At 48.3% G+C, this 24850-nt stretch overlaps 1 protein-coding gene across 1 annotated transcript; it reads left to right on the top strand.

Moving 5' to 3' along the window:
* The first annotated feature begins 224 nt into the window (after positions 1–224).
* LOC115395485 (dapper homolog 3-like) lies at positions 225–24850 on the top strand. Its single transcript, XM_030101053.1, has 3 exons — positions 225–631; positions 19088–19193; positions 21077–24850. The coding sequence occupies exons 1-3, from the start codon at positions 425–427 to the stop codon at positions 22621–22623; spliced, it is 1860 nt and encodes a 619-aa protein (XP_029956913.1). The 5' UTR covers positions 225–424; the 3' UTR covers positions 22624–24850.

The raw sequence follows: 24850 nt of genomic DNA, 5'->3' as shown, positions 1-24850 counted from the left end.
CCTGGTGCGTTCAGTTCAGTTCTGAGACCTTTTTATTGAGAACCATAACTTGAAGAAAAAGTAAGAGTGTTCCACAAGTAACAACACTTTGTCCTTTTCATCAGTTCACTGTGTGTGTGTGTGTGTGTGTGTGTGTGAGTCTGTCCACACCCAGCCAGCCTCCAGAAGACAGTCTTGTGAGGGGAGTGTCCAGTTTCAGCGGTCCTGCTGTGTGAGGAGTGGAGGTCGGTGGCGTTAGTGGAGTGAACGGCGGCCCACCAAATGGCTGCATGCCTCGGCGCGCTGCCCCAGCAGCTGTCCGGGCCGGAGGAGGGGAAGGGGTCCCGGCGCTGCAGCGGCCACTTCCAGCAGCGTGCATCCAGAGGGTGAAAGCCTGGAGCAGATACACTCGCCGGGGAGGCCGAGGCGGTGACCGTTTGGGGAAATGTTTCCTGCGCTCTCTCTGCCGATGGAAGCGGAGCGCGGCCGGAACAAGGAGCGCCTGGAGGCCAGCCTGGCCGGCCTGTGCGAGCTGGAGCTGCTGAGGCGGCGGCAGGAGGGCAGGGTGCTGAGCGCTCTGAGCCTCGGGGATCCAAACCCACACCCCGGCCCCGAGGACCCCGGGGAGGACCCCGGCGTCGGCCTGCACACCGTGAGTCCTGCTCTGTGTGTCTGTAGCTCGGCTTTTGCACAGTGAAGTGTGTGGTTGTGCTCTGCAGAGTCCTGGGATGAGTGTGAAGCGATGGGAGCTGGGAGGAATCGTTCGGTGATTTGGGGTAATTAAAGCCGTGAAGCCTTTTCCGAGTGCTGAAGGAAGTGTGGCAGGATCTTGCTCTAACCTTTACATCAGGGCGTCAAACTCAGTTCAAGTCAGGGGCCATATGGATTCTGCCATCATCATCACAGTCTTCATCATCGTCTTCGTTAAATGATTTCATCTTCAAAGAGAGATTCAAGTCTGAGAGCGACGGAGGATGAACATGAAGCAGCAGTTACTTTTGTCTTTGTGACTTTTACACTTCGACAAGTTGTCCTCAACTGGACCCTCTGGCGGCCCTCTTCTGGGTGCGGACCTTATGTTTAATCCCTCTTCTTAAATCAGTGCTGTGACTTTCACATGAAAACCGCTGTTTTTTCACAATAAGAAGAGAGGAAACATGAGAGCCCCGCCTGCTGAGGGGGCTGTGAACGCTCCCAGTTCATCTGAAGCTAAACGCTCTGAAACGGTCAAACCTCATCGCTTCAGCATTCCCTCTGCTGCGTGACTGTGAATAACGGCGCTCTCATACTGCTTTCCTGCCAGAAGCTTCCTGAAGCCTCGCTGACTCCAGTGGGGTCCTACGGCACAGTTCTTCCAGAATATGTCCAGACTTTCACAGAGGGTCAGAGTCCTCCGGGCAGATGGAGCAGACAGAGCAGCGGTCACAAACCGCCACTGCAAACTGAACGGCAGAAAGATCAGCCTGGAAACACAAATCAGAATGTGAGTCCTTTCTTTAAGATCAAACTCTAGTTGAACTGGTGAGTGGCAGAGGAAGAGGTGATCGCATTTTATGTCTCTGATCATAGTTTATTCTTAATTTTGATCATCTCAAATACAGATAAATAAAAACAAATCAGCAATTTCAGGACTGCGCCACATCTTGATGTACTCCATCAGAAAGAACACTTGTTGATAAATCAGTTAAATTTATACTAGTCAGCGCCATCAGACCACCAGCACACGTTACACACAGAAACACACATGATAAACCAGTTCAAAATCAAGGTTTCACTGGATCTGGCTGAGCTGCACACACACACACACACACACACACACACACACACACACACACACACACACACACACACACACACACACACACACACACACACACACACACACACACACACACACACACCACACACACACACACACACACACACACGCTGGGGATTTCTTGGGCTCATATTCACTCACACTGAGCTGCTATGAAAGAAACCAGTTCAAAGCTGGAGAAGTACTTCATGCTAATGTAGATTTTTCAGCCATGGTTTCCTTTAGTGTGTGTGTGTGTGTGTGTGTGTTTGCTGGAGCTGCTGACAGTCATGTGACGGGCTGAAACAGCTGAAGTAGCAGAGCGATCTTCACTGTGACCTCCTGTGTGTCTGCAGACTAATGAGAGAAATGAGTGGATGCCAGTGGTCATGTGTGGTGAGTCAGTGTGAAAGCGCCGAAAACAGCTTCAGGAATCACAGCGCAGCACTGAGGAGCAGCAGCGAATCAAACATCACTCCTCCACACAGAACGGAAAAGATCTTGAAACGACGGAGTCGCTACGAAGAAAAAGAAAACTGGCTTCTGCCATCCTGAAGGGTCACATAGTGTAGTGTGTGTGTGTGTGTGTGTGTGTGTGTGTGTGTGTGTGTGTGTGCTGGTATGCAGTCCATGGTGGCCAACATATATCTGAAGTGAAATCCAAACATTGTCCAGGGTACTGGGTGTATTTTGCTGGCATGTCACATGGTCTGTGCTGCTGAAGCTGGCAGTGAGCTGAGGAGGGGGAGGACCAGAGCCGAGCACTGAGCGCACTATTCATTCACTTGTGTGAGGTCTCAGCACACAGCCCTGGCGAGCTGCAGCTGCCATGGTGTCAGTAAACTCTACAACCCAACCCATGATGCATCACCTTTACCACCTGCACAGTGTCACGCTCACTCACACTCTGGTTTGGTTCCGTTCCCTCAAGATGCCTCCTAACTGGAGAAGTCACAGTATACTCTGACCTTAATGCTGCCATTTTGTACAGATGTCAGGCTCAGTGCTCATGTGTCATGGTACAACATCCACCTTCACATGCAGAGCTTACGGAACTGTGTTCTCGCCCTTCCTGGGCAGCATGTCCTTCCAGCTCAGGTCCTCTACCTGAGGCCTGGAGCTGGAGGGTTCTGCAGGGTCTACCAGAGGCCTCAAGCTGAAGGGTTCTGCAGGATCTACCAGAGTCCTGGGAGCTGGAGGGTTCTGCAGGGTCTACCAGAGGCCTGGGAGCTGGAGGGTTCTGCAGGATCTACCAGAGTCCTGGGAGCTGGAGGGTTCTGCAGGGTCTACCAGAGGCCTGGGAGCTGGAGGGTTCTGCAGGGTCTACCAGAGGCCTGGGAGCTGGAGGGTTCAGCAGGATCTCAGCTGTTCTATCGCTGCTCTTCTGGACAGAGATCTCAGATGTGGTCCTGGTCTTTCCTGGAGCCAGTGCTGCATTTGCCAGTCAGATAGAATGAAGGGTTCCAGCAAACTTTGCAAAGGTGACTGAAGACATCAAGCTTCTGTCAGACCCTGAATCAAGGAGGGACAGAGTTTCAGCAAACCCCCCTCCCCCTGCGCAGCAGATTACCCAAGAATGTCAAGGAGGGCCAGCCTGTTGTTTTTCAGGAGCCTGTTTGACTTTCTTGATCCCCTTCTCTGACTCACAGAGTGAACTTTGTCAGTGAACTTGAGGGGTGTCTGTTCTAATCCAGAGGTCCTGTCCCTGAGGGGAACTAACTGGGTCCCTGTTGATCGGGCAAGTTCAGGTCCTCCAAGGTCCCTTCAGTGCAGGTTTTTGTCCACTGTCAGTTGGTGAGAAGAGAGATGGGGGCGGATGCGGTGCACTGACGCATCCAGCATGGTGGACGGTGGTGGAAACTACCAAAGTACTTGTGCACGTTGATAGATCTGGTGGTGGGGCCAGCTTGTAGGGGTGAAACAGAACACGTGCATGCACGTCTGCTGAACGGCAGAGCGACTCTCCAACCAATGAAGCTCTTGAACTTGATGACGGAGCTGTTTGTACAGGTGCAGAGAGAGAATGAAGGAGACTTGGTAAAAGTCATGAGGTATGAACTGTCACCGTGGAACACAGTGTTGGCTTTTGGACACCTCCGAGGCCGCTGACAACCACGTGCACGCTCGCCCATCTACCCCTGGGTCCTCAACTGGGAAAGGTGACTACAGCGCCTGTGACTATTGTTTAACACACTGTATCAACAACAGACGTATTTTTAGACAGACCACTTTGCTTGTCTGACAGAGCACTCGACTGGTGCCGTGGTATTTATGTTACACGTAAACTTAGTAGGTGTGCTAAAAGGATTTTCTTGGCTTTTTCATTACTAATGTACTTCAGCAGTTTTTCCTAAGAGTGTCTGGCTGCAGACTCTCTACTGCTAACGGCTGCTCCACTGTGGATCGGAAGCCACCTCCACTGTGAGACGGACATGACATATATCTAGTTTTCTTTCAGTATTACACGTCTGATTGGCTCTTCCACCTCCAGCCTCTCCTCCTTTGGAGGAGTGTCTATCTGCAGACCTCCACTTTCAGCCGAACCGTCTTGGAGACGCTGCACCTCCAGTGTCAGAAGGAAGTGACGAATTACTAAGTAAACAAAATGAAAACGCTCCAGATTGTTGTCTTAAAAGTTCATTTGGACAGACATGCGTATTGTTCCGTGTGTTTGTTACCTTGGTTAACTTCATTCATTAGTTGTGCTACATTAAAATAGGAAATCTAAAATGCAGGTAATCAGCAGAACAGTGTCAGTGCGTGGGCTCCTCCGTTTCATGTAATGATCTAGAGCGTTTTCATTTCCTGGAGAGAGACACACAATTGTTTTATTTGCCTGACAGTCCTATCACAACCTTTGTTGTTACATTTACTGCTGTTTCAACCGTACAACGGAGAAAGCAGCATCAATTCAAGTTTTAGAGATTAATTTATTATACGCAACACAGGTAAGATAAGTTTAAGTCCTTTTCAAAATCACCCTTTATGGATATGAGTAGGGATGTGCGAGTACCGATACCAGGTATCGGTATCGGGCCGATACTGGCCTTATTTCAAAGTATCGGGTACTCGTGAAGGCTACCGATGCCAACCGCCGATACTCACGGCAAGAAAACCCCACGCATAGTAAGCCCTCCTCACCAGCAGTTGGCGGTAGTGCAACCAAATGGGATGCAAGCTGCCACAAACATGAAAGAGGAAGAAGCTCCTCTCTGGAGCGCTGACAGGCGCAGGGCTACACTGCAGCGGGTTGATTCTCCATGAGTCTCATCCAGAGCAGAGACAACAGGATGAATCCAGAACGGCTGCTCGTCTCACCAGAACCGCCGGTGTGGAAATTCTTTTATATCAGTGAAAACGAGCCGAGCTTTGCAGAATGCTAACTCTGCAATGCTAAAATTGCTAAAGGAGGTGCGCGATGTTGTTCATTTACCACTAGTAATTTGTTTAAACACCTCAGGGCGAAGCTTGTGGACGAGAGTCTGACGCTGTTGTGCTGGAAAAAAAGAAAACTCCTGCAGCAACTCGACGGCAAACTCTGCAGAAGACCGAGAAACTGAAGAGCAGAGATCCGAGAGCAGCACAAATAACATGAGCAGCTCTTTAAATTTCTATCTTTGACTTTAGTTCATAAAAAAAATCATTAAAATGTAAAAACTGTAGTTTATGTAAAGTGGAAAACTGTTTTATCTTGCACTTAATTTCATTTAAAAACCGTTAAAATAAATTCATTTTAAAAAGTGTATAACTTAGAGTTGTTTGTTTACGTCTTGTAAGTCAGTTCATTTTTTAAAAAAAAACTTAAAATTCAGAGAAACTGTTTTATCTTGTACTTAATTTCATTTAAATAAGTGTAAACTGAGAGTTTGTTTTATTTTTCAGACTATTATTTTGGACTTAAACATAGTGGCTGGGCTGCCTTTTATTAGAAATAAAATTCATTTTCAAAAATAATCTGTCATTACATTATTTTAAATTTTATGTATATAAAGTATCGGTATGCGAGTATCGGTATCGGTGAGTACTGAAGATGAAGTACTCGTACTTGGTATCGGTCTGAAAAAAAGTGGTATCGCACATTCCTAGATATGAGTTATAGTTCTCGTTTATGTGATGGTGATTAGAGTAATTCCAGCAATCCAAAATAGTTGTCTTATGCTGGAGATATTAATTTATTATGCAACACATGGAGGTAAAATAGGTCAAACTGTCTCTTTCTGGACATTAGTTCGAGTTATGTGGTCCACTGGTTCAGTGGAGGTGGCTTCCCATTCACAGTGGAGCCGCCGAGGTCTGCAGCTGGACCCCTCTCTTTCCTTCAACAGTTCACTTTGGTCTTTGAGTTCAAGTTTAGGTCTGTCAGAACAACTTGTCAGGGGGCCCAGAGCTACCTCCTAGAGACCACCGTGACAGGGGGGGCCAGGGGGGACCAGAGAGGACCAGGGGGGACCAGAGAGACCACGGAGACCAGAGAGACCAGGGAGACCAGAGAGAGACCAGAGAGACCAGAGAGACCAGAGAGACCAGAGAGAGACCAGAGAGAGACCAGGGAGACCAGAGAGAGACCAGGGAGACCAGAGAGAGACCAGGGAGACCAGAGAGAGACCAGAGAGAGACCAGGGAGACCAGAGAGAGACCAGAGAGAGACCAGAGAGAGACCAGGGAGACCAGAGAGAGACCAGAGAGAGACCAGAGAGAGACCAGAGAGACCAGAGAGAGACCAGAGAGAGACCAGGGAGACCAGAGAGAGACCAGAGAGAGACCAGAGAGAGACCAGGGAGACCAGAGAGAGACCAGAGAGAGACCAGGGAGACCAGAGAGAGACCAGAGAGAGACCAGAGAGAGACCAGAGAGAGACCAGAGAGACCAGAGAGAGACCAGAGAGACCAGAGAGAGACCAGAGAGAGACCAGAGAGACCAGAGAGAGACCAGAGAGACCAGAGAGAGACCAGAGAGACCAGAGAGAGACCAGAGAGAGACCAGGGAGACCAGAGAGAGACCAGAGAGAGACCAGAGAGAGACCAGAGAGACCAGAGAGAGACCAGAGAGACCAGAGAGAGACCAGAGAGAGACCAGAGAGACCAGAGAGAGACCAGAGAGAGACCAGGGAGACCAGAGAGAGACCAGAGAGAGACCAGAGAGAGACCAGGGAGACCAGAGAGAGACCAGAGAGAGACCAGAGAGAGACCAGAGAGACCAGAGAGACCAGAGAGACCAGAGAGAGACCAGAGAGAGACCAGGGAGACCAGAGAGAGACCAGAGAGAGACCAGGGAGACCAGAGAGAGACCAGAGAGAGACCAGGGAGACCAGAGAGAGACCAGAGAGAGACCAGAGAGAGAACAGAGAGACCAGAGAGACCAGGGAGACCAGAGAGAGACCAGAGAGAGACCAGAGAGAGACCAGAGAGAGAACAGAGAGACCAGGGAGACCAGGGAGACCAGAGAGAGACCAGGGAGACCAGAGAGAGACCAGGGAGACCAGAGAGAGACCAGAGAGACCAGGGAGAGACCAGAGAGACCAGAGAGACCAGAGAGACCAGGGAGACCAGGGAGACCAGAGAGAGACCAGAGAGAGACCAGAGAGACCAGAGAGAGACCAGAGAGACCAGGGAGAGACCAGGGAGACCAGAGAGAGACCAGAGAGAGACCAGAGAGAGACCAGAGAGAGACCAGAGAGAGACCAGAGAGAGAACAGAGAGACCAGAGAGACCAGGGAGACCAGGGAGACCAGAGAGAGACCAGGGAGACCAGGGAGAGACCAGAGAGACCAGAGAGACCAGAGAGACCAGGGAGACCAGGGAGACCAGAGAGAGACCAGAGAGAGACCAGAGAGAGACCAGAGAGACCAGGGAGAGATCAGAGAGACCAGAGAGACCAGAGAGACCAGGGAGACCAGAGAGAGACCAGAGAGACCAGAGAGAGACCAGAGAGACCAGGGAGAGACCAGAGAGACCAGGGAGAGACCAGAGAGACCAGAGAGACCAGAGAGAGACCAGAGAGACCAGGGAGACCAGAGAGAGACCAGAGAGAGACCAGAGAGACCAGGGAGACCAGGGAGAGACCAGAGAGACCAGGGAGACCAGAGAGAGACCAGAGAGACCAGAGAGACCAGGGAGACCAGAGAGAGACCAGAGAGAGACCATCAATTCAATCAATCAATCAATTTATTTTTGTATAGCCCAGTATCACAACAACAGTTGCCTCAGAGGGCTTCAAGATGTTACCTTTGTCGGTAAAAGTAAAAACAGTGAATAAGCATAATGGTAATATGTCAATATTTACAGTAACGAGACAGAACGAAGCAACCACCGCCTTCGACCCTCACATCCGGCAAGAAAAAACTCCAAAAACCCAGTGGGAAAAGAAGAAATCTTGGGGAGAACCACAGTATGGAGGGATCCCTCTCCCAGGGACGGACAGCTTTGGCAACAGCTAGCATGAGACAATAAGAAGTAAAGCCTAGGACTATGTTGAGGACAGTCCGTTGGACGGTCCAGCACAAGAACCACGGATCCCAGCAGTAGAACCGAAGCCAGTCCACGGGCAGGACCGACAGGGGTGTCCTCCCGGTCCGGACGGAGCTTGTTCATAGGCCTTCGTAATAGTGGAGTCAGCAACTGAAACTGGAGAAGACTCCCCCTCGAAGGGGGGGACAACAGGGGAAAAGCAATGAACGGACTAAAGGGAATAACATTCAGACATTAGAGGATAGGGCTCAGTGCACCGTACTTCCCACAGCATTCTAGCTCCTGGGGCAGCTTTGTGGATACTTAACTGTTTAAACTAGTATTTAGTTAGTATAGTTTAGTTTAGTTTAATTTAGTTTGGTTTAGTTTAATTTTGTTTAGTGTAATTTGGTTTGGTTTGGTTTAGTTTAATTTAATTTAATTTAGTTTAGTTTAGTTTAGTTTAGTTTAGTTTAGTTTAGTTTAGTTTAGTTTTGTTTAGTTTAGTTTGGTTTACTTTAGTTTGGTTTGGTTTGTTTTAGTTTAGTTTAGTTTAGTTTAGTTTAGTTTAGTTTAGTTTAGTTTGGTTTACTGTAGTTTGGTTTGGTTTGTTTTAGTTTAGTTTAGTTTAGTTTGGTTTACTTTAGTTTGGTTTGGTTTGTTTTAGTTTAGTTTAGTTTAGTTTAGTTTAGAATCCCTAGCTGACCTGATCATAGGCTGCATCGAAGAGAAACGTCTTGAGCCTAACCTTAAATGTGGAGACTGTGTCTGCCTCTTTGACACCACTTGGAAGCTGGTTCCATAAAAATGGTGCCTGATAGCTAAAGGCTCTTCCACCTAGTGTCCATTTAGAGACTCTAGGAGTCACCAGTAACCCTGCATTTTGAGAGCGAAGTGCTCTGATTGGTTGATAAGGCGTTAAAGCATCTTGGAGATAGGTTGGAGCCATCCCATTTAGGATTTTGTAAGTGAGGAGAAGGATTTTAAATCTAACTCTAAACTCGACTGGAAGCCAGTGAAGAGATTTTAGAACGGGAGTAATGTGTTCACGTCTTCTAGTTCCAGTTAATAATCTGGCGGCTGCATTTTGAACCAACTGAAAGTTTTTTAATACACTTTTTGGGCAGGCTGCGAGAAGGGAGTTGCAGTAGTCCAATCTCGCAGAAACAAATGCATGGATGAGTTTTTCTGCATCGCTTCTAGGTAAAATGTTTCTTATTTTAGCTATGTTGCGCAAGTGGAAATATGCTGTTTTACAAGCCAGGTTGATGTGTGCTTTAAATGAGATATCCTGATCAAATAAGACCCCGAGGTTCCTCACAGTAGAGGAGGAGGATACACTGACGTTATCTAAGGTAATAATCTGTTTGGATAGACACTCTCTCAGTTTATGGGGGCCTAGTATAATGACCTCTGTTTTGCCAGGATTCAGACGGAGATAGTTCGTAGTCATCCAGGTTTTAATTTCTCTGATACAGTCACTGAGTCTGTCTATTTGATTAGTTTGATCAGGTTTCATAGATAAATACAGTTGTGTGTCATCTGCATAGCAATGAAAATTGATATCGTGACTTCTAATTATGTTCCCTAAAGGACGCATATATAACAGAAATAAAATTGGCCCGAGCACGGACCCTTGAGGAACCCCATAACTGACCTGGGAGCACGGTGAGGACTGTTGGTTAACGTGAACAAATTGGTACCTATTAGATAAATAGGATTTGAACCAGCAGAGGGCTTTTCCTCTGATGCCAACCTCACATTCTAACCTCTGCAGGAGAATATTGTGGTCGATTGTATCAAAAGCTGCACTGAGGTCTAGGAGAACCAGGATTGAGACTAGACCTGCGTCAGCCGCCAATAGCAAGTCATTAGTGACTTTAACTAACGCAGTCTCAGTGCTGTGATAAGCTCTATATCCTGACTGAAATTTCTCAAATAAACTATTGTCCTGTAGGTGGCGGTAAAGCTGTTTAACCACAACTTTTTCCAGGACTTTTGAAATAAAAGGCAGATTTGATATCGGTCTGTAGTTAGCTAGAATATCAGGATCGAGATTAGGTTTTTTCAGCAGTGGTTTGATTACTGCGAATTTAAATGACTGTGGCACATAGCCATTTTCTAGAGAGGTATTTATTATAGTTATGATCGTATTTAAGATAACTGGAAGGATATCTTTGAAAAGCTTAGTTGGAATTGGATCTAGGAGACAGGTTGAGGTTTTAGAAGACATTACAATTGAAGTAATCTCAGCCCCATTTACTAATGAGAAACTATCTAGTATTTCAGGTATTTCAGGTGGAGGCAGTGGCTGGATTCCCTGAGCTTGATCTGAGGAAAGCGCTTCACTGATTTTACCTCTAATGGTTATGATTTTATCATTAAAGAATTTAAGAAAGTCATGGCAGTTTAAAGATTCTGGGATTACTGGTTCCACTACAGTATGACTGGTTGTCAGTCTGGCTACAGTGTTGAATAGAAACCGAGGGTTATTTTTGTTTATTTCTATTAAACGAGAGTAATATAATGTCTTGGCTTTAAAGAGAATTTGTTTATAGCTTAGCAAGCTACATTTCCAGGCCTTCAGAGATTGTTCTGATTTAGATTTACGCCACAGTCTTTCTAATTGCCGAGTTTTTTGTTTGAGAACACGGGTTTCAGAATTAAACCATGGAGCAACGCGCCTGGGTCGATTGGTTTTCAGCTGCAACGGGGCCACTACGTCAAGGGCAGATTTTAGTGAGTGCATAGCACTGTCAACAAACTGATCACTATTATCACCACTGGCCAATAAGCTCATTTCTGTGAGTTCACAAGATAATGCAGCAAATGCAGGCTGGATCAATTCTTTGTACCGAGCCACAGATTTTTCAGATAATGTCCGTATCAGCTTAATTTTATCTTTTTGAGCACAGTAGTCTTCAATCAAAACCTGAAAAGTAATTAAAAAATGGTCTGAGAGAATAGGGTTCTGAGGGAGAACATTTAGGTCACTGACCTCTATCCCATATGTTAAGACCAGATCCAGGGTGTGCTTGTGACTATGAGTGGATTCATCAACATTTTGAGTGAAACCGATACTATCTAATACTGCAATAAACGCATTACTCAAACTATCACCAGAATCATCCACATGGATGTTAAAGTCACCTATTATAAGGATCTTGTTATGAGTCAATACTATATTGCTTAAAAACTCTGAGAACTCAGTTAAAAAGTCAGAGTAAGGACCAGGAGGTCGATACACAATAATTAATAGCACAGCTTTTTGATTCTTCCAATTTGGACAAGTAAGCGTTAGTATTAAGCTTTCAAAAGAGTTGAATTTAACATTAGTTTTGGGTTTAAGAAGAAGACTGGAGTGGGAAATCACTGCCACACCTCCACCTCGACCTGTTGATCTAGCTGTTTGGAAATTAACATAGGTTGGAGGGGTACATTCATTGAGCCTCACATAATCATCTTGCTGGAGCCAAGTTTCTGTTAGAGCAAGGAGATCAATGTTATTGTCACCGATAAGGTCATTAACTAACAGAGATTTAGTGGAGATTGCTCTAATGTTTAGTAGACCACATTTTATGTATTTCCTACTGGAAAAGTTATTTTGTCTTGTACAGATGTTAAGCTTTTTACCCATTGACTTTTTTTTAATGCTTTGAGCACTTTGGACAGACTCAGTCTCTGTTAGCCTAGGTAAACCTCCATGCTTGACTTGTAAAAATCCGGGAGCAGGATTAGTGACGGGATCAACAAGATCAACAGAGGAGTGTTCTACACGACTGCTCTGCGCCCGGGGCTCATAGCTGGATTGTCAATTTAGAGTTCGAAGCCGATCAGCCATATTGTGAGCTAAAAGGGCTGCACCATCCAAAGTTGGGTGGATGCCGTCCCTGCGGATGAGCCCAGGCTTTCCCCAGAAGGTGCACCAGTTGTTTAGAAAAATAACTCCGTTTTCCTCACTCCATCTAGACAACCAGCGATTGAATGATGAAAGTCGGCTATACATTTCATCATTGACCAAATTGGGCAGGGGACCAGAGAATATTACGGCATCAGACATCGACTTCGCCAATTCACACACCGAGGCTACTTGTAATTTGAGCACCTCTGATTGTCTCCGCCGGGCATCATTACCGCCTGCGTGAATCACGACTCGACGGAATCTCCTACCTTCCTGTTTTAAAAGCCTAAGGTTCCCCTCAATGTCCCCCACTCTGGCCCCCGGGTAACACCTAACCTTCACCGCTGGCAGCTTCACGTCTCTAACTATAGAGCTGCCAATCACCAGCGTGTCCAGTTCAGCCGGTGTGTCGTCGCTGAGGGGAGAGAACCTATTGCAGACGTGAAGCGGTTCTTGGAGTGCTACGTGGCGGTGCTTAGCACTAGCCTTCCTCCGGACTGTCACAAACCGGTCCTGGTCTTGTCCCGGCTGCTCGGGACACGCTGCGGGGCTAGGCTTGCTAACACTCCTCTCACTGCGGGAACGGGCTGCGAGCCCTGCCGCTACCTCGCTATAGCTAGCGCTGCCCTGCCCCTCACATCTGCGCAGCCGCTCCTCTAACTCGGTTACCCTGGCCTCCAGCGCTGTCAATACACTGCACTTTACGCAAATACCCCTATCGTCAAGGGAGGCAGGGTTCTGGCTCAACATACGGCACACTGAGCAGGAAAGAAAAGAAGACAGAGGGGAGGACGCCATAGCGGTCCCGGCGGACCAAGCTAGTTAGCACGCTAAGCTAGTTAGCACGCCGGTGGCGCTAACGGCGGAGAAGAAATGTAATTCACGAGAGATCGCTTGGTCAATCGGGGGCGAAAGTAACCCCGGGGGCGTAAATAACCCCGATTTTTGATTGCTTCGTGAATTAACAGTAATAGCAAGAGAGAGACAGCAAGCACTTCAGTCGCTCGCAGGCTTCAGCAAGCTTCACCAACACGGAAAACACTCACCGGAGTGACGTCAGACGCTCAGGCTGTTGATGCAGACAGACCTGCACGTTGGTCGCATTCAGGAAGTTCCTCACCAGAGAGACCAGGGAGACCAGAGAGAGAACAGAGAGACCAGAGAGACCAGGGAGACCAGGGAGAGACCAGAGAGACCAGAGAGAGACCAGAGAGACCAGGGAGAGACCAGAGAGACCAGAGAGACCAGGGAGACCAGAGAGAGACCAGAGAGACCAGAGAGACCAGAGAGACCAGAGAGAGACCAGAGAGACCAGGGAGACCAGAGAGAGACCAGAGAGAGACCAGAGAGACCAGAGAGACCAGAGAGACCAGGGAGAGACCAGAGAGACCAGAGAGACCAGAGAGAGACCAGAGAGACCAGAGAGAGACCAGAGAGACCAGGGAGAGACCAGAGAGACCAGAGAGACCAGGGAGACCAGAGAGAGACCAGAGAGACCAGAGAGACCAGAGAGACCAGAGAGAGACCAGAGAGACCAGGGAGACCAGAGAGAGACCAGAGAGAGACCAGAGAGACCAGAGAGACCAGGGAGACCAGGGAGACCAGGGAGACCAGGGCTGGGCTGAGGGTGAACCAGATGACCCGGTGAGCAGAGTGCACACAGAGGCAACGTGCTCCATTCTAAACTTCAGCAAGTCCAGACTATCCTGGTGGACCACATACTAGACCCGGAGGGCCATGAATCCCTCGTCCCAGCCCCGGAGAAGCAGTGCACAGAAATAACAGACACCAGCCAGTCTGCAATGCAGAAGCTGATGGATCTTGAGACCTGAGCCAGACGCTGGCCGTCCAGAAGAGCCTGAGACAGGCTGTCCAGCTCGGTCTGTTGGACGTCCATGGTGGCTAAAATCCATCACCCGCCAGAGAAGGAGGACATTCAGACCTGGCTGGTCCGTGTGCTCCCTGTCCCTCGGTGATGCTTGTCTTCATGGACTTCTCACCAGACACGGTGTCCTCTCCCCCACCAGACTGACCTGTGCTCCGAGACGCCACACATGCTGAATGGTTTATAGACAGACTCATTCCGCCCGCCTCCGCTCCACAGGGGGCTCTTTCCCCAGCCGGGGCACGTCCGCCGTCCTCCTGCTGCTGCTCTCAGACGCCTCTGCAAGACGGTTTAGCGGGACTTGGTTTTGCTCCCCAGCATCATTAAGAACAGAGCATCATTCTTCTTTTTTCCGTGTGCGGACTCGGTGGCTGGTCAGCCATGCTTTCTGCTTCAGTCAGGAGGAACAGTCCAGTTCAGCCGTTTCTTGCAGCATCCAGCTGTTTGTCAGTGCTTCTGGTTTTCTTGTTTCATCTTGTTTGGGGAGGTGGACTGGGCAGGTTAACCTACATGTCCTCTTTTCCATTTTTTCATCTGTTCTTCTGAAATCACAGCTGTGATATGTTATGTTTTCTTCCATCTATTATTTTGTTATGGCTGCTTATCATTCCCATAGCTCACCATATGGTGACAGCTTAACTTTACTTAGTTGGAATATCAGAGGCTTCAGGACTTATTTAAAAAGAAACAAGGTTTTCTCCCATTTAAAGTCACTTCCAGGGGACATAATCCTTATGCAGGAAATGCTAATCAAACATGATGAGCAATGGAGATGAACTTTCTCCTCTAAGGCCAGAGGTGTCGCCATAGTAATTAGATGGAAAGTTCCATCTGAACATTTTATAACCGTCTCTGATCCTAATTGCTGCCATTTAATAGCAACAGGCTGCATTCTGACACAGGATGTAACTTTCCTGAATATTTATGTGCCTCACTCTGATGACACTGGCTTTTTCAGGAAACTCTTCAGTCTTATCGAAGATCTACATCCACCCACGTAATCACAGGTGGAGATTTCAGTACGGTGTTGGACTGCTCTCTTGACAGACTGTCCACCAGATCCATCAATCCTTATAATGCCGGTATTGCATTGGATATTGTAAGTCAATGAACCTCGTTGACACCTGGAGACTGCAACACTCAACTGATGGACCTTTCTTCTTCTCAAATGTACATAAATCATATAGACAAATTATCTTTTGACTGATGCCATTTTGACCTCTGTTACGTCCCCCTTTAAGATGTTACCAGCGGCTAAGCTAGGAGCGGGGGGAAAACGCAACACTTATGCACAGGCCTACTGGGCTGATTTAAATAGCTTCAGGTGGTGAGCGGGCAAAACAAGGGTACAACACAAGAGAACTTGGGTGGCCTTTTCCAAAGGAAAAGGGGAATTTATATAACAAAGGATATGATTAAACAAAAGCAGTGTTGCAAACAAATTCACAAAATACAACAAAAATAAGGCCAGCACTCAGCCAGCAGGCTTTAAACAAAAAGCTAGCATAAAACAAAAATGGGGAGAGCTAACGGAGGGCAGGAGGACGTGGGAGAAGGGCCCTGTGGGCGGTGCCACCAACACAAAAGCCCTAAACTTCCCCTACACCTCAACCCTGCGACCCCAACTACCTTAACCAGTCAGTAGCCCTAACTAACTAACTAAGCCTGAACCTTACCTGCCTGCTACAGAAGATCGTGGCAGCTGCCCATGCTTACCTAGTGTGTATAGACAGGATTTTTCCTACGTGCTGAAATGTAGACCCCGGGGTGTCTTACCTGGAGCCCTTCTCCAAGGACGAAGACAATACAGGAAAATGGGGGAGTCTACAAAAACACCCTAGGTGGGGACAGGTGGGTTTTAACAAAAATAGGCCCTCAAACAATAGTCTGGTTAAGGAGGGAAAAAACAAGAAGTCTCGAACTTCATGGGGGTGTCAAAAATCTCCCCACAGGAACAAGGGTTCTTTCCCTCTCTCTCAGACACAGAACAACACAAACACAGGAACAAAGCAATATATAGGGGCAGGACTGGAGGATGATGGGTTGACTGGCTGATGGGTTGATTGGAGACAGGTGTCCAGGATGATTGCTGGCAGGACAGGTGAGGTCATGGGTGAAGGGCTGGAGAAAGAAGGGAAAATGCCACGACTGGACACCTGGAGGAGACAGACATGATCATACACTGACACATGAAGGCAGCAGCCGTAACAACCTCAGACATATTCTTTTCTAGATATCATGACACTGTGATCTCTAATCACCGTCCTGTTGAACTAAGAATAATAAAAACTGGCAGCACTAAGTTTGCGTTTAGCTGGCGGTTCAACCCTCCACTACTTGATAAGACTCTCTTGGTCTTGTCCTGAGGCACATAGGCACAACCTATGTACAAATTCACAATGCAAAACAGTGTTGTCGACGCACCACACGCAACCAAGTGCAATCCCAAACCCCAATCTAGACAACACCAAAACAGAGCCGACAACCAACACAAAAACTGACACAACCATACATATATATATTTTTTTTCCTCTCTTTTTTTTTCCCCCCCTTAAAAACCATAGTAGTGAACAGACCAGGCCACAAAAATAGCCATTTTGAGCCATTTTGGAGTCATTTGACTTTATAGCAGTAGCGAAGTACAAAACCGTTCATTCTTCTAAAGCGTACAATGACTACATGACGTTGTTTGTTCTGTATTCTACCAGTAGAAGTAAAAAAAATAGAATATTAAGGCAAAAACACGACACAGATTTTATTTTGAAGTCACTTATTTTGGAACACATATCGCGTTTCCTTCCAGCTTCTGTCTGGATTGACGCGGTAGGGCTGCAGCATGCGGAAAAATAGGATCCTTGCGGAAAGAGACCGGAGCTCCGCAGAGGCTCCGCAGCTGGACCGGAACCGGACCGCAGCCGGACCGCAGCCGGACCGCAGCCAGACCGGAGCCGGACCGGAGCCGGACCGCAGCCAGACCACGGCCAGACCGGAGCCGGACCGCAGCCGGACCGCAGCCAGACCACGGCCAGACCGGAACCGGACCGCAGCCGGACCGCAGCCAGACCACGGCCAGACCGGAGCCGGACCGCAGCCGGACCGCAGCCAGACCACGGCCAGACCGGAGCCGGACCGGAGCCGGACCGCGGCCGGTGTGCATCACAGCATTGATTTTAATGACCATGGATTAGCTGTGGTGTCCGGACCGCAGTCGTTCCGGGGCCGGACCGCATCCAGTGTGTATCGGGGCTAACTTAGAATCCATTAAATTTTGGTGATGATCCGGATCACTGTCTGGATCCAGGAATTTTTTTAAAGGATTCTTCATCATTGAGAGATAGGGCAGTCTGTCACATAGTTCAACAATAAATGACAAGGGGGCTTAGCAAAAAATTACAGTGTCAGTTCTTCAACGACTAAGAGATATCAGCTGCTGATCCGGATCAGGAAGTATTCCGGATATCAGGATCCACAACAGTAAAAAACAGGGGGATTCCGGAGTGTCAGTCAGTCACTGTGAGGAAACACATTGAGATATGAACATGCAGCAAACAGCTTTCTCCCAGACATTGTTTGTGTTGGGGAGAAATATATATTTTTTTTAATTATTATATCTGGTGTTCTTATTGTTGTTGGTCACTGATTTGAGCTGTGGTGGAGGTCTGCGCTCTCTGAGTGCCAAATTCTAGTTTCTAATGTTTTTCTGAGGTATATAAGTGCATTATTCCTCCAGACCCATGCACTGTGATTCCAGGTGGCTCTCAGCACTTTTCAATGCTTCCCAGCCTGCATCATAAAACTGGACAATGTGGTGTGGTCATTGCGAAAAGGACCATCTTGACTCAGTGATGAGGAACCCTCTTTTAAGGCCTGGCTTTCCAAAGTTACCTGTTTGTTACATATAGAAAGGATTCAACACAGTGTTTCTTTCAGCTCTGAAACATTTGACAAGAAGTGGCAGCTGTTTTTACCATGCTAGTCCAGAATGAACTGACAATGACTGTCAGTTAATCGTGCTTCACTCACAGTTTTCTCTGTCAGAGTACTTTAGCTTTCTCTTTTTATATGGTATTTTCTCTCCTTGTGGGGGCCAAATGTCCCCACAAGGATAGGAAAACTGTGTGTGTGTGTGTGTGTGTGTGTGTGTGTGTGTGTGTGTGTGTGTGTGTGTGTGTGTGTGTTTTTTGTTTTTGCTTTTCTGCCTGTGCACCCATACTGTCTGGTTGCTCATGGGTGATTGTTCAGTGACATGCTGTTTTTACAGTACCACAGTATACCTGTTGTTCTGTTCTATATTAAAGCTAGGGTTGGCGATCTTGGAAAACTAGTGTTAGCATGTAGCATCTCCCCAAGGCTCCGCCTAGCTAGCTCCGCCCAGCTCCCACCCCATTGGAGGAGCTCCCGTTGGGAGCGGAGACGCGGAGACGTCCGGGTCCAGTGCGTTCCTGGTGTAACCTGTCCTCAGCGCTTCGTTTCTTCATTTTTCTTTATTTGCGCAACGCCTAGTTATGGCGCACTGAACGGTGAGTAAAGCCCCAAACATTCCTCTCCGCCGTTCTGCAACGACGCTCCGTCCTTCTACGCGCTGAACCAGGGTCAGTGCACGCGTACAATGTACGCGCAGGGGGCAGGGCGAACGGCGAAGGGATTTGATTGGTTTAAAAAAAGGTGTCCCGTCAAGATTATCGGTTGCTGTTTGTCCCGTTTTACTCCTGCTGTAGATAGCGGATATTTTCCAAACTACTTTAAAAACACGCTATGAATTGCTTCCCATTGGGTCATAAAGATCATTTTAACCAGTATTTAAAAAAATGTATCTCATTCAAATCGCCAACCCGAGCTTTAACTAAAAATTCATAAAAAGAATATTTAGAACACTAAATAAAAGCATGATTCATTTGTCGAATTCAAACTTAGTCGATGTCTCTGATGGCCTCACAAAAGACACAAAATATTTTTTTCTCTTATTTCATTGCCTTTCATGTAGGAGAAAATGGTGCATCACGGAGCTGATTGAGAGTTTCCTGTTCGGTGTGCAGCCTGTTGATTCTGTTGCTGTTTGACTCTCTTTGCGGATTCAGAGTTCTCCCTGGTGTGTCAGCCTGTGTTTGGAGCAGCAGATAGCAGAGCTGAAGGTGAACACCCCGCTCACCTCTGGAGATCCCATCCATGAGGACCACAGTCCAGGTAAAATGATCAACTCTGCTTCCACCAGAATTTCAGTTCCACAGAAAACACTGTGTCCAGTGAACGTATAACCTTCCTGAGCTGCCTGGGGACACAGGAGCAGCGGCCAAGACTAATCTGTTTAAATGCGGCCCCCATTACATTCGTCTCAGTAATGTACGCAGCAGTCGGGTTATTTCTTATAGTCACAGCTTTGATATCAGGCCTGTGTGGTCAGCTCACCCAGCGTCAGGACGTGGCCATGGACAAGGACCGCAGCCGTCCACCGTCCATTCAGACCGCAGCCGGCCCACCGTCCACAGCCAGTCCACCGTCCGCAGCCAGTCCACCGTCTGCAGCCAGTCCACCGTCCGCAGCCAGTCCACCGTCCGCAGCCAGTCCACCGTCCGCAGCCAGTCCACCGTCCGCAGCCAGTCCACCGTCCGCAGCCGGCCCACCGTCCATTCAGACCGCAGCCGGCCCACCGTCCGCAGCCAGTCCACCGTCCGCAGCCAGTCCACCGTCCATTCAGACTGCAGCCGGCCCACCGTCCGCAGCCAGCCCACCGTCCGCAGCCAGTCCACCGTCCGCAGCCAGTCCACCGTCCGCAGCCAGTCCACCGTCCATTCAGACTGCAGCCGGCCCACCGTCCGCAGCCAGTCCACCGTCCGCAGCCAGTCCACCGTCCGCAGCCAGTCCACCGTCCGCAGCCAGTCCACCGTCCACAGCCAGTCCACCGTCCACAGCCAGTCCACCGTCCGCAGCCAGTCCACCGTCCGCAGCCGGCCCACTGTCCACAGCCAGTCCACCGTCCGCAGCCAGCCCACCGTCCGCAGCCAGTCCACCGTCCGCAGCCAGCCCACCGTCCGCAGCCAGTCCACCGTCCATTCAGACCGCAGCCGGCCCACCGTCCGCAGCCAGTCCATCATCCATTCAGACCGCAGCCGGCCCACCGTCCGCAGCCAGTCCACCGTCCGCAGCCAGTCCACCGTCCACAGCCAGTCCACCGTCCGCAGCCAGTCCACCGTCCGCAGCCGGCCCACTGTCCACAGCCAGTCCACCGTCCACAGCCAGTCCACCGTCCACAGCCAGTCCACCGTCCGCAGCCAGTCCACCGTCCACAGCCAGCCCACCGTCCACAGCCAGCCCACCGTCCACAGCCAGTCCACCGTCTGCAGCCAGTCCACCGTCTGCAGCCAGCCCACCGTCCGCAGCCAGTCCACCGTCCATTCAGACCGCAGCCGGCCCACCGTCCGCAGCCAGTCCACCGTCCATTCAGACCGCAGCCAGTCCACCGTCCGCAAGCGGTCCACTGTCTGCAACAATTCCACAGTCCGTTTAGACTTTAGGCTGCTCCAACATCTGCAGCCAGTCCACTGTTCAGTGTAGGGAATGGACCACAGCGAGTCCACTGTCCGTTCCCTACATGGTGCAGGGAACGGACACGACAAGAAACTCTAAATGTAGGACACAAAGAGAGAGAGACGATTTGGAACAGACACACAGGCAAAGGAGGCTTTAAAACACCAAGGAAGGGAAGACAGGTGAAACAGAGACGAAGTAGACACAGTGAGGGAGGACAACAGGAAGGACGAGTGGACAGAGACACAAACAGCGAAGGCAAAAAAAAAAACAGGAAGCGACAACACGTGTGTCCTGGAAGGAGACCTGACACTATCAAAACATTTTAAAAACAAAGGAAATCATTAACAATGTCAAGCATTTTCAGACCTAAATCACATTACAGAGTGTACATTGAGCAGCTCCTTCTGTGTGCATGAAGACCAAGGTTCTATTCTCACAAAGCTTCAGTTGGTCAGAGCACTGAGGTTTTAATAGTATTCATCATGATCAGTATGATTGTAGTGATGTTGTATTGATATTGTTTCTGTTCTGTTTCTCAGGAAACTCTCTTGTACCCAAGCAGAGCGGATCCATTGAAACCAAAAACCAGCCTGTGAACTCATGTGCTCCATCCATCTTTAAGGAGTTAAAAGAACCCAACACTGGAGGAACATGGCTGTCCGACCCATTAACACCTGATGGAAAGTCAGGGAATGTCAACATCAAGCAGCAAAATCATCAACCAGTCCAGAAAGTTGAGACTTACATACTGGGATTGATCCAGCGCAGAGCTTTATCCACACGGCCTGCGAAGCCTCGTACGAGCCTGCCCAGTGTGTTCAGGCAGAGCAGTTTGTGCCGCAAGGACGAGCAGCTTCTAATCAAGCCGCAGGGCACTACTCCATCTCTCTCTGAAGGAATTGCTCAACAAGCCTACCTGAACAATGACCAGGAGCATTACACAATGAAAGGTGTGAAAAAAGATGCACCAAACCCGTACCATCACCATCTGGAGCCAAATGTCCAGCATCAGCTGGGGCTTTACAGCACACTGCAGCAGCCCGCCATCAGCCAGGCCACTTCATCCTGCAGCGTGCTGCAATCCCACCAAGACTCTGACCCCAGTGACCCTGATTCAAGCCAGTATTTTCACAACTACTCTTCTTCTCCTCCAGCTGTCACGATGCCCCACCAGCCATCGTCCAGAGATGAGCAGCTGGTCAATGCAGAGTATATTCCAGCTCAGCCGTGCCGGGCCTCCACCCGGGCATTCGCGCATCGCCACACCAACCCCTGTAAGGGCCGTGGAATGACCAAACTCAACCGGAGTACATATTCTCAAGAGAGAGGCCATCAGCAGCAGCAGCAGCCCACAGTCTCCCATATCCAACCGTCTAGATCAAGAGGGGGCCCAAAGAAGTGCCGGTCAAACGAGGACAGAAGCGGCAGGAAGGCAGTAAAGAAAGCGTGCAGGTCTCAGTCAGAATACAGTCTGCAAAGAGCTCCAGAAAGAAAGTACAACACAGTGGAGAGAGATGGCGGAGGAAGTGGAAGCGGTGGAAGGGGAAGTCGCAGCAGTCAGTCCAAGAGTAAAAAACACAAACAAGGATGTGGTAGCTACAGGCGCTGGCAGTCCAGTCTGGAGCTCAGCCAAGATGAAACTGATCTGCCACTGGTACAAGCCACCACCCAAATCTTGGCAGCTTCAAGCCAAAGAGACCACTGTCCAAGACGCACACGCAAGTCACGCCTTCCAAATGCCTCGCCTGTCCATCCCGACAACCACCACCTCCAGTCCCATCAGCAGCATGGAGAGTATCACCGGGCCAGTGAGGACTACCCCCACCCCTACCAGGGCGACTCTGAGTCCAGCCTGAGTGAGGCTGACTCTCCAGAATCCAGCTCGTTGTCCAGTGACTCCGATGAAAGTGGCGGTCTTGTTTGGCCTCAGCAGTTATCTCCCCAGACGTCCATCCCTGTGCCTCCAGTCCAGCCTGGTGCACCTCTGCATCCAAAAGCATTTGTCAAGATTAAGGCCTCACATGCCCTTAAGAAAAAGATTTTACGTTTCCGCAGTGGTTCACTGAAACTTATGACGACCGTATGAAGTGGAAGGTTTTCCAAACTGAAGTACTGAACAGCAGAGTTTAGTTAGGTAAATTTCAGTGAAGAAAACAGCATTTCCATTACTATGTTACTCTGCTGTTTCACAATTAAACTACATCTGAAAACAGAATATCCACTACCCAAGGTGACTTCACCTCATGTTGGCCCCCCAGGACCCTCAGCTGAACAGAGGCATGGGTGTATGATGGATGGATGGTGTCGTGGATTTTTATTTAAAAGTGTCCTAGGCCAGCTGCGATGCCAAAAACCCACAAACCTGAAAAATCTTAAAATCTTCAATCATATCCACTCTTGGTTCTTCCAGGAAAAATCAGAGTCGGAGTCAGAATGCATGTAGAGAGCTTTATTACTAAAACTCCCGGCAACCAGCATGACCATCTGAAACTGGCGCAAAGACTGAGCTCAGCCTCGCCCTTTAATACTGGAAGGACACCTGTGCCTGTTTGACACTTAGTGGGGACGGTACACATACTAAACACTCGTAGTGATATCACTCCGTAGTGAATGTACACCTCTTGGCACAGCTGCAAACCTGTTAGTTCCCTCTCTCCTTCCTTCACAGAGGTGCCCAGTCCTTGACCCCCCCCCCCAGTCCTCTCTATCAGGACTTTCAGCTTCTCCATACATCTCACACCAGAGCCAAGTACTTTCTAACATTTCATATAGTTCTTCGTTGCTTGACATGTGGGTCCCACTTGTGAAAAAAAGGAAAAAGGAGCCCAGACCAGGTGGCCTCTGCCTCTGAAAAAAAGAAAAACAGACTGGCAGGCTGCCAGGTGGATGCCAGTAAGAAAAAAGGAAAAAAAAGGCATGCAGAAAAAACAAAAAGACAGGCAAACTAATACTTGGGTTTTGTGTCACACATAATACATCTTTTTCACACCTGTTTTACACAAACACACTACTTAAACAGAAACATGCATAATATGAATAATACTGAATAACTGTTAGATAACATTGCATTGACTTCAACATGGTGGAGGACATTAATGAGAAACTCTAATCAAGAAATATTCTACTCAAATTATAAATCCAAAAGAGCCAGAAGTTACCATATCTGTCAGTGGTTTTCCACGATGATAATGATGTTCGACAACTTATTGACTTTGCATGGTGCATTATATGTTTATGTGTAATAATGTTCTGTCGTTGTTTTCAGTGTACATAGTAAAAATCTGGTGCATGTTTGAGGTTCTGATTATCAATGGAGGTTTTTTCCTCTGTTGAATCTCACACATATCTGATATCTGCCAGTGAGAAGCAGTGTGGAGGAGCGTTATCCAGCTCAGTGGACAAATAACCTGCTTCAGGTATTTTCACTGTCAGATTGCCAATGCTGTTGCTCACCTCCAAACTGGAGATTTTCAAACCATAAGGTTAGGGTTAGGGTTAGGGTTAGGGTTAGGTGTCAGTGGAGGGACGTCATCGGAAATCTGAAGTTTCTCAAAACCTTTAAAATGTTTGGCTATTCTTAACATTCAGGGGTTTGAAAAAGGCGTTGATGTATTAAAGTACTGATATTTATGTGTCATAACAGTGACACCATAAAGACACGATTTACCAGATGAATCCAGACAGTTGTTAAGCAGCTCTTCCACCTGCAATCCAGTTCCACTCAATGTGTCCCAGAGAGCTTCAAGATGATCCAGACCTCTCTGTCGTGGCTCCCTGCAGCTTTCACCAAATTATACGCCAATATTTTGAATCTGTCTGAAATTGTGTTGCAGCCTATGAGAATCTTAAACAAACAATGAAAAAGACAAAAAACATACCTTGGATATCAGACGATCAGCAGAACAGGGTCGCACTTTGAGCTTTTTGCCTGAGGGTGTTATTAGAAACCTGCAGCTTCAGCTCTGGCTTCTATTGGGATGTTCTTCTTCACAAACCTCTAAAGACGTGAAATGATAAATGGACCACACTCCTCTCCTGCAGTGGATGGTGCTCAGTCCACTGGAGCAGTTCAGGATTCAGTTCCATTACAAGGAGCAAAGATCTTTATAGAAACTTTCAAAGTCTGATGTTTCATAACACTGCTTCTCCAAAAAAACTGCACCTGAATAGTTTGTTTTCCTGTTCGGATTATACTGTTCTTATTCAGTATTCATGTAAATATGAAAAAAAAAACTGTATTACAATGTCACTTTGAGTTTTGGCAGACTGATTCTTCACTGTGTTTTCTCTAAAGCTGTTTACTGTTGCTAATG

The sequence above is a fragment of the Salarias fasciatus genome, chromosome 10, assembly GCF_902148845.1.
Source record: "Salarias fasciatus chromosome 10, fSalaFa1.1, whole genome shotgun sequence".
Classification (NCBI taxonomy): domain Eukaryota; kingdom Metazoa; phylum Chordata; class Actinopteri; order Blenniiformes; family Blenniidae; genus Salarias; species Salarias fasciatus.
This window is presented reverse-complemented; position numbering and strand designations above follow the sequence as displayed.